Consider the following 15,625-nt stretch of genomic DNA (forward strand, 5'->3'; position numbering starts at 1 on the left):
CAAAAGTTGGTTCTTTGAGAAAATCAACAAGATAGGTAAACCCTTAGCCAGACTAACAAGAGGACACAGACAGTATACAAATTAACAAAATCAGAAATGAAAAGGGAGACATAACTACAGAATCAGAGGAAATTCAAAAAATCATCAGATCCTACTATAAAAGTCTATATTCAACAAAACTTGAAAATCTGCAGGAAATGGACAATTTCCTAGACAGATACCAGGTCCCGAAGTTAAATCAGGAACAGATAAACCAGTGAAACAACCCCATAACTCCTAAGGAAATAGAAGCAGTCATTAAAGGTCTCCCAACCAAAAAAAGCTCAGGTCCAGACGGGTTTAGTGTAGAATTCTATCAGACCTTAATAGAAGACCTCATACCAATACTATCCAAACTATTCCACAAAATTGAAACAGATGGAGCACTACCGAATTCCTTCTATGAAGCCACAATTACTCTTATACCTAAACCACACAAAGGCCCAACAAAGAAAGAGAACTTCAGACCAATTTCCCTTAGGAATATCGACGCAAAAATACTCAATAAAATTCTGGCAAACCGAATCCAAGAGCACATCAAACAATCATCCACCATGGTCAAGTAGGCTTCATCCAAGGAATGCAGGGATGGTTTAATATACGGAAAACCATCAACGTGATCCATTAAATAAACAAACTGAAAGAACAAAACCACATGATCATTTCATTAGATGCCGAGAAAGCATTTGACAAAATTCAACAGCCCTGCAAAGAATAGGAATTCAAGGCCCATACCTAAACATAGTAAAAGCCATATACGGCAAACAAGTTGCTAACATTAAACTAAATAGAGAGAAACTTGAAGCAATCCCACTAAAATCAGGGACTAGACAAGGCTGCCCACTCTCTCCCTACTTATTCAATATAGTTCTTGAAGTTCTAGCCAGAGCAATCAGACAACAAAAGGAGAAAAAGGGGTACAGATCGGAAAAGAAGAAGTCAAAATATCACTATTTGCAGATGATAAGATAGTGTATTTAAGTGAACCCAAAAGTTCCACCAGAGAACTACTAAACCTGATAAACAACTTCAGCATAGTGGCTGGGTATAAAATTAACTCAAATAAATCAGTAGCCTTCCTCTACACAAAAGAGAAATAAGCTGAGAAAGAAACTAGGAAAACGAAACCCTTCATAATAGATCCAAATAATATAAAGTACCTCGGTGTGACTTTAACCAAGCAAGTAAAAGATCTGTACAATAAAACTTCAAGACACTGAAGAAAGAAATTGAAGAAGACCTCAGAAGATGGAAAGATCTCCCATGCTCATGGATTGGCAGGATTAATATAGTAAAAATGGCCATTTTACCAAAGGCAATCTACAGATTCAATGCAATCCCTATCAAAATAGGGATTCTTCAAAGAGTTAGACAGAACAATTTGCAAATTCATCTGGAATAACAAAAAACCCAGGATAGCTAAAACTATCCTCACAAATAAAAGGATTTCTAGGGGAACCACTATCCCTGAACTCAAGCAGTATTACAGAGCAATAGTCATAAAAACTGCATGGTATTGATACAGAGACAGACAGATAGACCAATGGAATAGAATTGAAGACCCCAAAATGAACCCACACACCTATGGGCACTTGATTTTTGACAAAGGAGCCAAAACCATCCAATGGAAAAACGATAGCAAATGGTGCTGTTTCAACTGGAGGTCAACATGTAGAAGAATGCAGATCGATTCATGCTTATCACCCTGTACAAAGCTTAAGTCCAAGTGGATCAACGACCTCCACATCAAACCAGATACACTCAAACTAATAGAAGAAAAAGTGGGGAAGCATCTCGAACACATGGGCACTGGAGAAAATTTCCTGAACAAAACACCAATGGCTTATGCTCTAAGATCAAGAATCGACAAATGGGATCTCATAAAACTGCAAAGCTTCTTTAAGGCAAAGGACACTGCGGTTAGGACAAAACAGCAACCAACAGATTGGGAAAAGAAATCAGTCTGGAGGTTCCTCAGAAAATTGGACATTGAACTACCTGAGGATCCAGCTATCCCTCTCTTGGGCATATACCCAAAAGATGCCCCAACATATAACAAAGACATGTGCTCCACTATGTTCATAGTAGCCTTATTTATAATAGCCAGAAGCTGGAAAGAACCCAGATGCCCTTCAGCAGAGGAATGGATACAGAAAATGTGGTACATCTACACAATGGAATATTACTCAGCTATCAAAAACAATGACTTTATGAAATTCATAGGCAAATGGAGGGAACTGGAAAATATCATCTTGTGTGAGGTAACCCAGTCACAGAAAAACACACGTGGTATGCACTCATTGATAAGTGGCTATTAGCCCAAATGCTTGAATTTCCCTAGGTGCACATAACACATGAAACTCAAGACGGAATATCAAAATGTGAATGCTTCACTCCTTCTTTAAAAGGGGAACAAGAATACCCTTGTCAGGGAATAGGGAGGCAAAGATTAAAACAGAGGCAGAAGGAACACCCATTCAGAGACTGCCCCACATGTGGCCCATACATATACAGCCACCCAATTAGACAAGATGATGAAGCAAAGAAGTGCAGGCTGACAGTTACCGGATGTAGATCTCTCCAGAGAGACACAGCCAGAGTACAGCAAATACATAGGCGAATGCCAGCAGCAAACCACTGAATTGAGAACGGGACCCCAGTTGAAGGAATCAGAGAAAGGACTGGAAGATCTTGAAGGGGCTCGAGACCCCATATGAACAACAACACCAAGCAACCAGAGCTTCCAGGGACTAAGCCACTACCTAAAGACTATACATGGACTGACCCTGGACTCTGACCCCATAGGTAGCAATGAATATCCTAGTAAGAGCACCAGTGGAAGGGGAAGCCCCTGGGCCTGTTAAGACTGAACCCCCAGTGAACGTGATTGTTGGGGGAACGGCGGTAATGGGGGGAGGGGAACACCCATATAGAAGGGGAGAGGGTGGGGTTAAGGGGATGTTGCCCGGGAAACTGGGAAAGGGAATAACAATCAAAATTTAAATCAGAAATTCTCAAGTTAATTAAAAAAAAAAAAGAAACCCAATTACAGTGGGGGTTGGGGATTTAGCTCAGTGGTAGCATGCTTGCCTAGCAAGCACAAGACCCTGGGTTCGGTCCTCAGATCTGGAAAAAAAAAGAAATGAACAGAAATAAAAATTGTTGGTAACATGGGGAAGTGAGATCCCCTCATGCACAGACTGTTGGGCAAAGAACAAATTATAGTTCTACCTTCTCCATAACGTTAGCTCCTTTCACATTTCTTAGTTTTCTATGGACCGGCATGGCTCCACCTTGGGTTTCATCTAACACTGACTATCCTAGACTCTTCTCCAGCACTGTCTAATCACACCTGCCCCACTCAACAGTCCCTCCCTTTCCTTTATCCTCCCTTTGTTTTTATTTCCTTTCTTTCCCTCTCCCATCATTTTTTCATACACAGAATATCTTAAATCCAAGCTCGCACATTACTGACACACTGTGGAGGATCTTGCCCCCTTTCACATGGCTCTGCATGAAGATCTCCTTTCCTGCAGCAGTAACAGAGTTGGAAACATGCCCTAATATGGTGGAACCCTATCTGTCTCATCATTGACTCTCCACATCTCTGGAGAGGTAGCGCTGCCCCACCATTGCTTGCATTATTGTCCATTACAAAGGATGCAGGCGGCTTCTGGGCGGGTAGATCTCAACCTACCTTGAAGGCCTGACTGGGACACCTGTTCTTCACCACCCCTACCTTTCCTGCCACAGAACCTGAAAATCTTAGATATGCGGTTCTTGCAAAACGTAGTTCCGTGTCATTCATGTGCTGAAACCTGAATGCCCAGTACCTCAAACATGGCTGACCTTAGATATTTGTGTCTTTGTCAAAGAGGACTTAGGGACACAAATAAACAGAGAGGGAAATGACCACATGAGAACAGTGAGAAGGCGATAATTTTCCAGTCAAGGAGAAAAGCCCCAGGAGAAGCTGAGGCTGCTAAACTTCAATTTTAAACACGAGGTCATCAGAACTATGAGAATACATTTTTGTCGTTTAACCTGCCCAGGCTATGGCATTTTGCTATAGCTGTGCTGGCATAAATAACGCTTGGAAGCTCTAGATGCCTGGATGTGAGCACATGGCTTAGACCCTAGTGTCAGATGCATTGTTGGCCACCTTTGACTTTGAAGTTCCTCACACAAACAGACACAATTAAGAGATTCCTTTTGTAGGCAGCTTTAATTTCACCAACATGAAGAAGAAGGCAGGACTGTGGACTGAGGCTGCACATAAGGTCTTTTGAGAGAGGCTTTGCATACACGGCTTGGAGTCTGCAGCTCAGACTACCGCCAATGGATCTTCTTCTTCTTCTTCTTCTTCTTCTTCTTCTTCTTCTTCTTCTTCTTCTTCTTCTTCTTCTTCTTCTTCTTCTTCTTCTTCTTCTTCTTCTTCTTCTTTATTAACTTGAGTATTTCTTATATACATTTCGACTGTTATTCCCTTTCCCGGTTTCCGGGCAAACATCCCCCTCCCCCCTCCTCTTCCTTATGGGTGTTCCCCTCCCCATCCTCCCCCCATTGCCGCCCTACCCCCAACAGACTAATTCACTGGGGGTTCAGTCTTAGCAGGACCCAGGGCTTCCCCTTCCACTAGTGCTCTTACTAGGATATTCATTGCTACCTATGAGGTCAGAGTCCAGGGTCAGTCCATGTATAGTCTTTAGGTAGTGGCTTAGTCCCTGGAAGCTCTGGTTGCTTGGCATTGTTCTACATATGGGGTCTTGAGCCCCTTCAAGCTCTTCCAGTTCTTTCTCTGATTCCTTCAACGGGGGTCCTATTCTCAGTTCAGTGGTTTGCTGCTGGCATTCGCCTCTGTATTTGCTGTATTCTGGCTGTGTCTCTCAGGAGATATCTACATCCGGCTCCTGTTGGCCTGCACTTCTTTGCTTCATCCATCTTGTCTAATTGGGTGGCTGTATATGTATGGGCCACATGTGGGGCAGGCTCTGAATGGGTGTCCCTTCAATCTCTGTTTTAATCTTTGCCTCTCTATTCCCTGCCAAGGGTATTCTTGTTCCCCTTTTAAAGAAGGAGTGAAGCATTCACATTTTGATCATCCGTCTTGAGTTTCATTTGTTCTAGGCATCTAGGGTAATTCCAGCATTTTGGCTAATAGCCACTTATCAATGAGTGCATACCATGTACGTCTTTCTGTGATTGGGTTAGCTCACTCAGGATGATATTTTTCAGTTCCTACCATTTGCCTACGAATTTCATAAAGTCGTTGTTTTTGATAGCTGAGTAATATTCCATTGTGTAGATGTACCACATTTTCTGTATCCATTCCTCTGTTGAAGGGCATCTGGGTTCTTTCCAGCTTCTGGCTATTATAAATAAGGCTGCGATGAACATAGTGGAGCACGTGTCTTTTTTATATGTTGGGGCATCTTTTGGGTATATGCCCAAGAGTGGTATAGCTGGATCCTCAGGCAGTTCAATGTCCAATTTTCTGAGGAACCTCCAGACTGATTTCCAGAATGGTTGTACCAGTCTGCAATCCCACCAACAATGGAGGAGTGTTCCTCTTTCTCCGCATCCTCGCCAGCATTTGCTGTCACCTGAGTTTTTGATTTTAGCCATTCTCACTGGCGTGAGGTGAAATCTCAGGGTTGTTTTGATTTGCATTTCCCTTATGACTAAAGATGTTGAACATTTCTTTAGGTGTTTCTCAGCCATTCAGCATTCCTCAGCTGTGAATTCTTTGTTTAGCTCTGAACCCCATCTTTTAATAGGGTTATTTGTCTCCCTGCGGTCTAACTTCTTGAGTTCTTTGTATATTTTGGATATAAGGCCTCTATCTGTTGTAGGATTGGTAAAGATCTTTTCCCAATCTGTTGGTTGCCGTTTTGTCCTAACCACAGTGTCCTTTGCCTTACAGAAGTTTTGCAGTTTTATGAGATCCCATTTGTCGATTCTCGATCTTAGAGCATAAGCCATTGGTGTTTTGTTCAGGAAATTTTTTCCAGTGCCGCCAGTGGATCCTCTTAGAGATGGTCTGTGTTATGATTTGTGCTGTTCCTGTCTATGAGGCTGTTGATCCTGATTCTCAGACCCTGTGGATTTTGTGGACATTGGCTTTAAGACCCTCATCCTAGCTCCCTGGAAGCCAGTCTTTGCCGAGCTGCCTCCTGAACAGCTCTTCCTGCATCATGCCTGGACGCCGCCACCTTCCTGTCATGTTAGTAATAGACTGAACCTCTGAACCTGTTGTGGATTTTGAGTGTAACCTATTATTAATTTATTTTATTCATTTTCTACTCAATCTAATAGGCGTCTGTTTCTTCTACACACCAGTAAGATACTTCACTTACACACAATATCATTCAAGCATTGGGAAGAAAAATCTTTTTTTTTAGGAAATTCACAGGTACATTTTAATTTGTACATTTTACTTATTACCGGTGTGTGTGTGTGTGTGTGTGTGTGTGTGTGTGTGTCATGTTTTATGTGGAGGTCAGAGGACCACGTCCTAGAGTTGGTGCTGTTCATCCATTGTGTGTCTATGGAATGAACTCCAGCCATCAGGTTTGCATAGCAAACACCACCCAGTGAGCCATCCTTCTGCCTTCTCAGGTACATTTTCAGGAATTGCACTGAATTGCTTAGTGTGATGGTTTGAATATGCTTGGCCCAGGGGTGGCCCTAGGAGGAAGTGTGACATTGTTGAAGTAGGTGTGGCCTTGTTGGAAGAAGTGTCATTGTGATCATGGGCTTTAAGACCTTAATCCTAGCTCCCTGGAAACCAATCCTCACCTAGCTGCCTCTGGGACAGCTCTTCCTGCACTGTGCCTGCCTGGACACCACCATGTTTGTGCCTTGATGATCATGGACTGAACCTCTGAACCTGTAAGCCAGTCCCAGTTATATGTTGTCTTTATAATTGTTGCCTTAATCATGGTGTCTGTTCATAGCAGTAAATCCTTAACTAACACACTCTAACAGGGCTTCGTTCAGATGTATTCTGTAAATCCTTGACTTCGGTATTCCTCTCCACTGACCTCTCACCAGAAATAGTCTATGCATTCTCTCACTCTGTGCCAGAAGAAGGCAAAGTAAACCAGGCTTGTAATTGCAGCACCCAGCTCTGCACAGGGCTCCATTCCAGAACCCTTAGGTTCCAGCCGCAGAATGCTGTGCCCACCACCAGAGGGCAGTGCATCTCCGCTAGAAAGATGGGAGTCGCAGTTAGGGTTGGGTGAGGGTGTTGAACCAAGCCTGTCTCTGATTGGCTAGAAAAACCCTGAGACTCAGAGGGACAAGAAATTAAATATTCATCATCCAGAACTGACTCCTCTGCCCTAGGAGCCAGGCTCCACTTCAGGGTGCAGCACAGCGTTTCCTGTGGTGTCAATAAACAAGAAGAATGAACGAATTCCTGAGAGTATCTTTGCTGATTCTCTGGTTCCAAGTGGCCTGTGAGTTGGGGCTGGTAGTGATAGGCATGGGGAGAACTGAGTTCAGAGGCCACATGGCTGAGAAGTGTTCATTTGGAAAAGCAATTTGAAAACATATCCACTGACTATTGTTCTCTGGTCTGTTTCTATGTAGGGGCGAATAGCCAACGGGGAGAAGAGAATCTTCTGGCTCTGAGCACCCAGGAGGGTGACAATGTCACCATGAACTGCACTTACAAGACTTATACAACTGCTGTACAGTGGTACAGACAGGACTCAGGCGGAGGTCCTGTCCTGCTAATGTTAATACGTTCCAATGAGAGAGAGAAGCACATCGGGAGACTAAGAGCCACCCTTGACACCTCCAGCCAGAGCAGCTCCCTGTCCATCACTGCTGCTCAGTCTGCAGACACTGCTGTGTACTTCTGTGCTACAAATGCACAGTGTGGGGCAGGCACCTGCAGCCCTGACACAAACCCTCAGGGCTGCTTCCTAGACCCCAACTGTGGGTGAAATACGGATTATGTCACTCCAGGAGTGTCTCCTGGTAACTGGAAGGAGAACTGCTTTAAATGTGTCATTTCTGTTTGTTTGTCTTTACCTCTGTAAGCTGGGTCAGAGGGCAGCAGGATGCTGAAATGACAGGCTTTGCTCTGCCTGTGTCCTCAAGCTCATGGTCAGTGTGAGGTCTCCAGTTTCTCCATATGAAATCTGAGCCAGTGAGCCTGAGGAGACTTCAGGCTTAGGTTTTTAATAAGCCTGGTGTCCTTGTGCAGGGTGAGGGAAGGTCCCATCTGTCCCTTGTGCAGCCCTGAGGTCTGGTTGGCTCCTCGAGAGGCCAAGATCATTCTTACATCTCTCTAGTTCCAGGTTAACGAGCATGTGCCAGACGTTAGAGGAAGAAGCCCTCCGCACGTTACCTCAGCCTCTCAGTTTACAACTGGGGCATGGGGCCACTGCATAGCAGGGAGGCAAAGATTCGAATCTCTAAGACAAAGAAACAGACATCTAAATCTGGTTCTGTCTTTAAGAGGACTGTGGTTTTTAAGACCCTGTTTTACACACTGGGAAAAGGAAAACTTAAAGTCAGTTCCCCTTCCAAGCAGGGAAGCACGCTCCCCGCTGCCCCATTCTGATGTGCTCTATAGAAGGAAGGATACTGAGAAGGGGAGGGCATGTAAGAAAAGTGCTCTTAGTGATAAGAAATGAAATCAGTTTTGGCTAGCATATGAGCTAGAATAGCAGCACACCCTCAATGAGGAAATTACCTCGTCTAGGAAGGAGCAAGTAGGATCCAGGTGAACAGAAGTCTTGTGTGTGGTGACAAGATCCATCATCCATCCTTGCCTAGATCACAGCATTCACTCTTTAAGAACCAGTTTTTCCCATCATCTTATGACAGTCCCCATTCATCACAGTTACATACAATCCTGGAACCCTTCCAAGAGGTGGCAGCCCAAACAAAGCTTGGCCTTCCCATAGCAATCAATATTCAGGAAGAAGTACCACACACTTGGTTACAGATCAAGCTGATGGGAACAAATTTTCAGTTGAGGATACCTCTTTCCAGGTGATGCTAGTGTGTGTCTTGTTGAAAAAAAATGCTACAGCATATAAATATATATATAAATATATATATAGCATTTATTTTACTAATTTATGTGTTATTAAGGTTCAGTGAGATGTTCCCATACATGCATACAGTATATCCACTGATCAAACCTCCTCTCTCCTCTGTATGCACACATCCCAAGCCTTCTAGGCTTTCAGGTGAACACAGTATACTTGTGTGCTTTATTTGTTTGTTTATTTATTTATTTATTTACTGTTTAGTTTAGTTTTTTCAGGGTAGCACAGGGGTAGGAATTTAAGTCTGGCTTTTTTCATTTAATGCCCTCCAGGTCATCGGTTTTCCTGAAAATGACAGTTTTATTCTACCTTTTCCTGAGTAGTGTTCTTCTTTGTGATGCTGCACTTCTGTCTGCCCATTTGCTGATGGTAACCTAAGTTGACTTCCAATCTAAGCTGCTATGACTAAAGGTACATAAACCTGTGGGTAACTATGGCGTGCCAATTTCGTCTTCTCTGAGTTTATTTCCAGAAAGAGAATAAACACTAGCTTTGCTTTTGATTTTCTAAGCATTTCACAAGGCTCGCTGCAGTGGCCCTCTTGATTAACCCCCTCTGCCCATCAGCATTCCTGAATCCCATTACCATGCACCCTCATCAGGCCTCATGGCTTCCACACAGTGAGTGATCTGCTGTCTAATACTTGGTTTTGTTTTGCATTCCACCAAAGGCCAATGACACCAAGCATGCCTCATCTGCTTCTTGGCTGTGTTTCCTTCCTCCTCTGTTCAGATCTTTTGTCCATTCTTTAATTTGTAACTTCCCTTTTTGTTCTTGTTTCCAAATCACCCCTGTGACAGATGAATAGGTGGAAAATAAGTTCTCCTATTCTGTAGGTTGTCTCTTCAGTATAAAAATTCTTTGATTTCTAAATAAAACCTTGTTAATCTGATATAATCTGTTCCCTCATTTTTCACATAAAATTGTATTTCTAATTACTTGGACGACCAGTTTGTAACAGAACATCCTCCTTGATTCGGGCCTTCTATTTTATAACTTCAGCAAACTAAGGACAAGTGGGATGATAACATTGACAATCCACACATCCTGGATGTTTCATAGCATCATAAGTTCATAATAGCACGAGTATGACTTTGGTTATGACCTACACAAGGGCAAACTCCAAGGAATTTGCATTAACAATGTCATGATAGTCTTCCCATTGGAAGAGCATTTTCACTATTTGTATGTATATACTTGAAATTCAATAGACACACAATGATGTTACAGGCACAGTATAGTTTCCTGAGGTGACCCTTTGTGGCTCTGCTACATAGTAAAATTTTGTGCAGGTTTATTAAAGAACTCTTGGGGTTAATTTAAAAATTGCAACCCCCCCCCATCAGAAATAGTCATGACGCAGTTAATAGGCAAAACAAGAGACAGACGAAAGCATCTAATCAAGGGGTCCATCCTGGGCTCCAGGGAAACGGTGACCAGACGTCAAGAGATCTCAGAACAGCCTTTGTCATGCTCACAGTGAGCTGGGAGATGTTTATAAAGAGAAGTAGTATAGACATTACATTTGAGGACTGGGGAAACATAGGAAGCCCTCTTTCCCTCACATGTCAAACAGTTAACAAAGCTAAAGCCCACTTTTGAAGACTGAGATACCCTGATAAACTCTGCAGAACGTTTTTGGTGTAGCATTCTTGCATTCCCATGCAGATCACAATGTTACAACTTAATGATCCAGGACAAATTACCACACATAGAAAGTCACGCTGCAGTACAGACAGGAACCACAAGGGGGAGCTACCCCTCTATGCTATTGATAAATACAAATTCACCCAGTGCCTCTAAACAGAATTCCCAGGCTGAGGGGAGTGATTGTCTTACTTAATATATGAGACGACAAATCTTTAAAAAATCTTGCAAATGATTTGATGCCAGTCATGTTTTTCTGCAAGAACCTTTGTTACTGCAAAAAGAAGCTTTTGATGAGGAACAGTGTGTGCGCGCGCGCGCGCGCGCGTGTGTGTGTGTGTGTGTGTGTGTATGTGTGTGTGTGTGTATGTTTGTATGTATCTATGTATGTATCTATGTATGTATGTGTGTGTTGTATGTATGTATGTTTGTATGTATCTATGTATGTATCTATGTATGTATGTGTGTTGTATGTATGTATGTTTTATGTTTGTATGTATCTATGTATGTATCTATGTATGTATGTGTGTGTTGTATGTATGTATGTTTGTATGTATCTATGTATGTATCTATGTATGTATGTGTGTGTTGTATGTATGTATGTTTGTATGTTTGTATGTATCTATGTATGTATCTATGTATGTATGTGTGTGTTGTATGTATGTATGTTTGTATGTATCTATGTATGTATGTATGCATGTATGCATGTTGAAATTATTACAGTTGGTCTGACATAAGAGCCACAGACTAACTTCAACCCAATACCATGACTCTCAAAATAATATACGCTGTTGTTCTTGCTCTTAGCTACAGCTCAGAGGTGGAACATAAGTCCCTATGCAGAGGACACCACACACTTTGGACATAGGACTCCACAGACTCCAATAGATCTAACCTGAAAGTCTTCTTCTGTCAGTCTACCATTCATGGTACATGAATGTGCTAGGTAAGCTTCCAAGAGAGTGAAGCAACCAACAGGTTTGTCCAACTGTGACACCTTTGAAGGACACAATAAACAGTGTGGCAAGATATCGCTACCTTCCTTGTAACCAAAGCTCTTTAATGGGAATTAAGATCTGATCAAGGGGAGGAAATTGTGCCTAATACTGGAAACGTAGTCAACTCCTTGGAGCTTGTAAGGTCACAGACCTTAGGGGAGACTGTACTACTTCCACTTCACTAGAGTGAAACAGTTTTTAATATCCCATTCTACAGAGAGGGACAGCAGAACACAGAAAGGGGAAAAGGGCTGGTGTGCTGATTTTATGAGGAATGAAGGTTTTAAGAGTCCTTGTGAGAAAGCCATTCCATCTTCTCATTCAATAAAAGTTTTGTGAATTTATTTTTGTTCATTCCTGTAAGTATGAAGCACACATTAACATGTAGATAGACAGACAGGTAGGGTGTGTGTATGTGTGTATGTGTGTTTATGTATGCATTTATGTGTATTTTCCTTCTGTTATTTGACATGTCACATATGCCTGATTTTGTTACTCAGGGGACATATGAAAGCTTTCACTAAGAACTACCAGGAGCCTGATATAGCTGTCTCCTAAGAGACTTAGCCACAGCATGACAAATACAGAGTAGAATGCTAGCACATGAACTGAGAACTGGGTCCCTGTTGGAGGAGTTAGAGGAAGAATTGAAGGAGCTGAAAGGATTTGCAACGCAATAAGAACAACAATACCAACGAACCAGAGCTCCCAGGGACTAAACTACCACCCAAAGAGTACACATTGACAGATCAATGGCTCCAGCTGCATATGTAGCAGAGGATGGCCTTGTTGGGCACCAATGGGAGGAGAAGCCCTTGGTCCTGCCAAGGCTGGATCCCCCAGTGTAGGGAAATGTTAGGGCAGGCAGGAAGGAAGAGGAACACCCTCATAGAAGAAAGGGGAGGGGGAATGGGATAGGGGGTCTATGCACAGGAAACTGGGAAAGGGAATAAAACTTGAAATGTAAATAAAACATATCCAATTAAACAAAAAGGATTTCTCTGATCAGTCATTTTATAGAAACTCATGAAAAATAAAAATGTTAGTTGCCAAAAAAGAAATCCTTATTTCTCATATAAATTTCCCAAATCCCATCATTAGAATTTTAGCAAGACTGAGATGAAGTTTTGCATTCTTTTTAAATTGTCAACCTTTTGTTTTTCTCTAGTGAAAAAAGGATGAATCTATAAAACCAGAAGCAGCATGGCTAGGTCATTCACATATTACTAGATTTCATAATAAGTTGCATGTCCTGCATTATCTATCTGAGCAATTTGAAAATTAGTTCATCTTCTTACGATGGTTTCCAGTCGATTATAATAAGATCGACAGGTCTTCAAAGCAGTCTAACATTCTCCCACATCCATACAGGAAGTTATCACAGGGCACAATTAAACCTGCCCCATAACTGACAGCGGTATTTCCTGTTGGGGTGGTTGCACCACACAGACCAGTAACTTTGCTTGTTCCTCTGAAGCACACAGTATAGGTTAAGATCTGGGTTGAAAGAGAACATAGAAAATTTCACTCAAGACAAGAGTTAACAAGATGCTGGTTCTAAGCCTTCTGGGAGCAGCTTTCAGCTCCATTTGCCTTGGTAAGGATGTTTCCCAGCATAGGGTCAGACCCTTATTCCTGAAGGTCACTGGGAGAGGTTATTGTTCTCTGCTGAGGCTCAAAAGAGAGAGATCATTGGAACTCTGGCTCATAAGCTACTTCATCCTTTGGACTCTCGCTGTTGTAGTTAAAGAGGCTGATATCTCTGTGTTTTGTCCTTTAGCAACCAGCATGGCCCAGAAGGTAGTGCAAACTCAGGCTTCAATTTCTGTGATGGAGACGAAAACTGTGGCAATGGACTGTGTGTACGAAACCCGGGACAGTTCTTACTACTTATTCTGGTACAAGCAAACGGCAAGTGGGGAAATGGTTTTCCTTATTCGTCAGGATTCTTACAACAAGGAAAATGCAACAGAGGGTCGTTATTCTCTGAACTTCCAGATGTCAAAAAGTTCCATTGGACTCATCATCAGAGCCACGCAGATTGAGGATTCAGCAGTATATTTCTGTGCTATGAGTGAGGGCACAGTGGCAGAGGCATCTAAAAGAGCCCCACAAAAACCTCAACCAGAGACAAAGGTTCTGAGAATATACTCCACAGACAGGAAGAGGCAAGGACTATGGTAGCACAGGAAAGGGTTTGGCAATAAACTTTAGTACAATTCATGTGAGATGTCCATTTTAAATCAGTTACCTGAGGTATCCATGTTCAGGGCTAGCACAGGTCGGCACTAAGTCCTCTGCATCTATCATGGCTTCCAATTGAGTGGTTTTGTGGGATCCTAAGTGTTCAAACAAGTGGGTTTCTGATTCTTGTGCCTTCCCTTGAATTCTTTTCTTTCTCTTGGTTTGTCTTGTTCAATTTTGATGTGATAGACTTTATTTTATCATTATGTTATATATTATTTTTTAAGTTTTGTTGTTTTTTTCTCTAATATTTTCTAATGAAAGGCAGAACATGAGTAGACCGAGATGGGAAGGTCAGTGGGGAGGAACTTGGAGCCAGATGCAGTAGTGAATGTCTGTAGTCCCAGAGCTCAGAGGTAAGCACAGACTAGCATTTGGAAAGTATTTCTTTGTCTACCCACAATTTGTATCTAAGCAAATCAACAGGACTCAGCCACTTGATTAAATCTGCCTGGGACAAAAACGTATATGTAGAAAAAAGTAAAACACAATTCAGTACAGCTTCATAATCTACTGTTGGTGTTATTCAGGTGGGAAAACTATTAAACTACTTTCAGATCAAATGAGTAATTCTACTGTTAAGTTTTTTAACTTGAAAAGTTGTTCTGTCATTTCTGCAGTATTTTTATGGAATGTCTAACTGCCAGACAAATTATTAAATAAGATGTCATACACTGACTTTTATCAAAGCTAGAATTGGGACCAATTAAGGCAGAAAAGTTTCTTTTAAGTTAGACCTCTTTCTATAATCATACTACAAAAGCCTTTGTGCAACAAGGACAAGTATAAAACTTCCACAAATGCCCTCTTCTGGGCAAAAATATAATTTTGAAATCTGCCTAAATATACCGATCTCATTTGGAGGCTTCTGCTGAGGGGACATTTCAGGTGGGTCGCCTGTCCAGGGTCTTCATTATAAACTGTGTAACTGAGAAGGAGTCAAGTCCCGGATGTCAGTACCATGCCAGCACACATCAGATAGTAGAAGGCAGTGTCTAAACAAGTGCGACTCAGGAGGAGAAGAAGACAGAGAAGGGGAGGAAGGAAAGGAGAGAAAAAGTTAGGATGGTGAAGGAGGTGGAAAAAAAACAGGGGGTGAGAATAGGCGATAACACATAAGTAAAGTGATTTCCCATTGAATTCATGTTATGGTTCCTTTCACAAAACGTTAGAAATGTTGTTAGTATGTTAGGCTGAAGAAATGTGGAAGATGCCCACATGATCATTCTGAACTTCACCAGGCATCTGGATTTTCCAGTGACCCCTCTTGTGAAAGATGAGAGTCGGGTAGTCATAGAGATCTTGAATCCTGGATTCCCCTTATAAAGTAATAGTAAAAGTTCATCTTTTGGGGACTTAAGAGCCTTGTTCCTAGGTGGGGTCTCTTCAACATCAAAGCCTCAGCTAGTGCTGGGTTACAAAGGCCAAGCTGCACAGCTGCTAAGAGCAGAGAGAAAAAGAGTATGGCCGGCCAAGTTTTTATAAAAGGTATGACCCTGGTTCTGTGTCACTTGGCACAGGACCCTGGCTTTCAGAGAATGACAGAGGTGACAGGGTAAACCCCGCTAATCCTCGGAGGTCTGTGATGTGTGTGGGGGGGGGGAGGCAACAGTTATTAACAGTGAACAA

The 15,625-nt window shown here is 42.2% G+C and overlaps 1 gene segment (V, D, J or C); it reads left to right on the forward strand.

The window, feature by feature from the left end:
• The first annotated feature begins 13,199 nt into the window (after positions 1-13,199).
• Positions 13,200-14,559, forward strand: LOC120096969 (T cell receptor alpha variable 19-like). The segment is given in 2 exon segments: positions 13,200-13,349; positions 13,533-14,559. Coding segments are annotated over 2 exon segments (453 nt in total).
• The last annotated feature ends 1,066 nt before the right edge of the window (positions 14,560-15,625 follow it).

The sequence above is a fragment of the Rattus norvegicus genome, chromosome 15 (assembly GCF_036323735.1).
Source record: "Rattus norvegicus strain BN/NHsdMcwi chromosome 15, GRCr8, whole genome shotgun sequence".
NCBI classification, from domain to species: domain Eukaryota; kingdom Metazoa; phylum Chordata; class Mammalia; order Rodentia; family Muridae; genus Rattus; species Rattus norvegicus.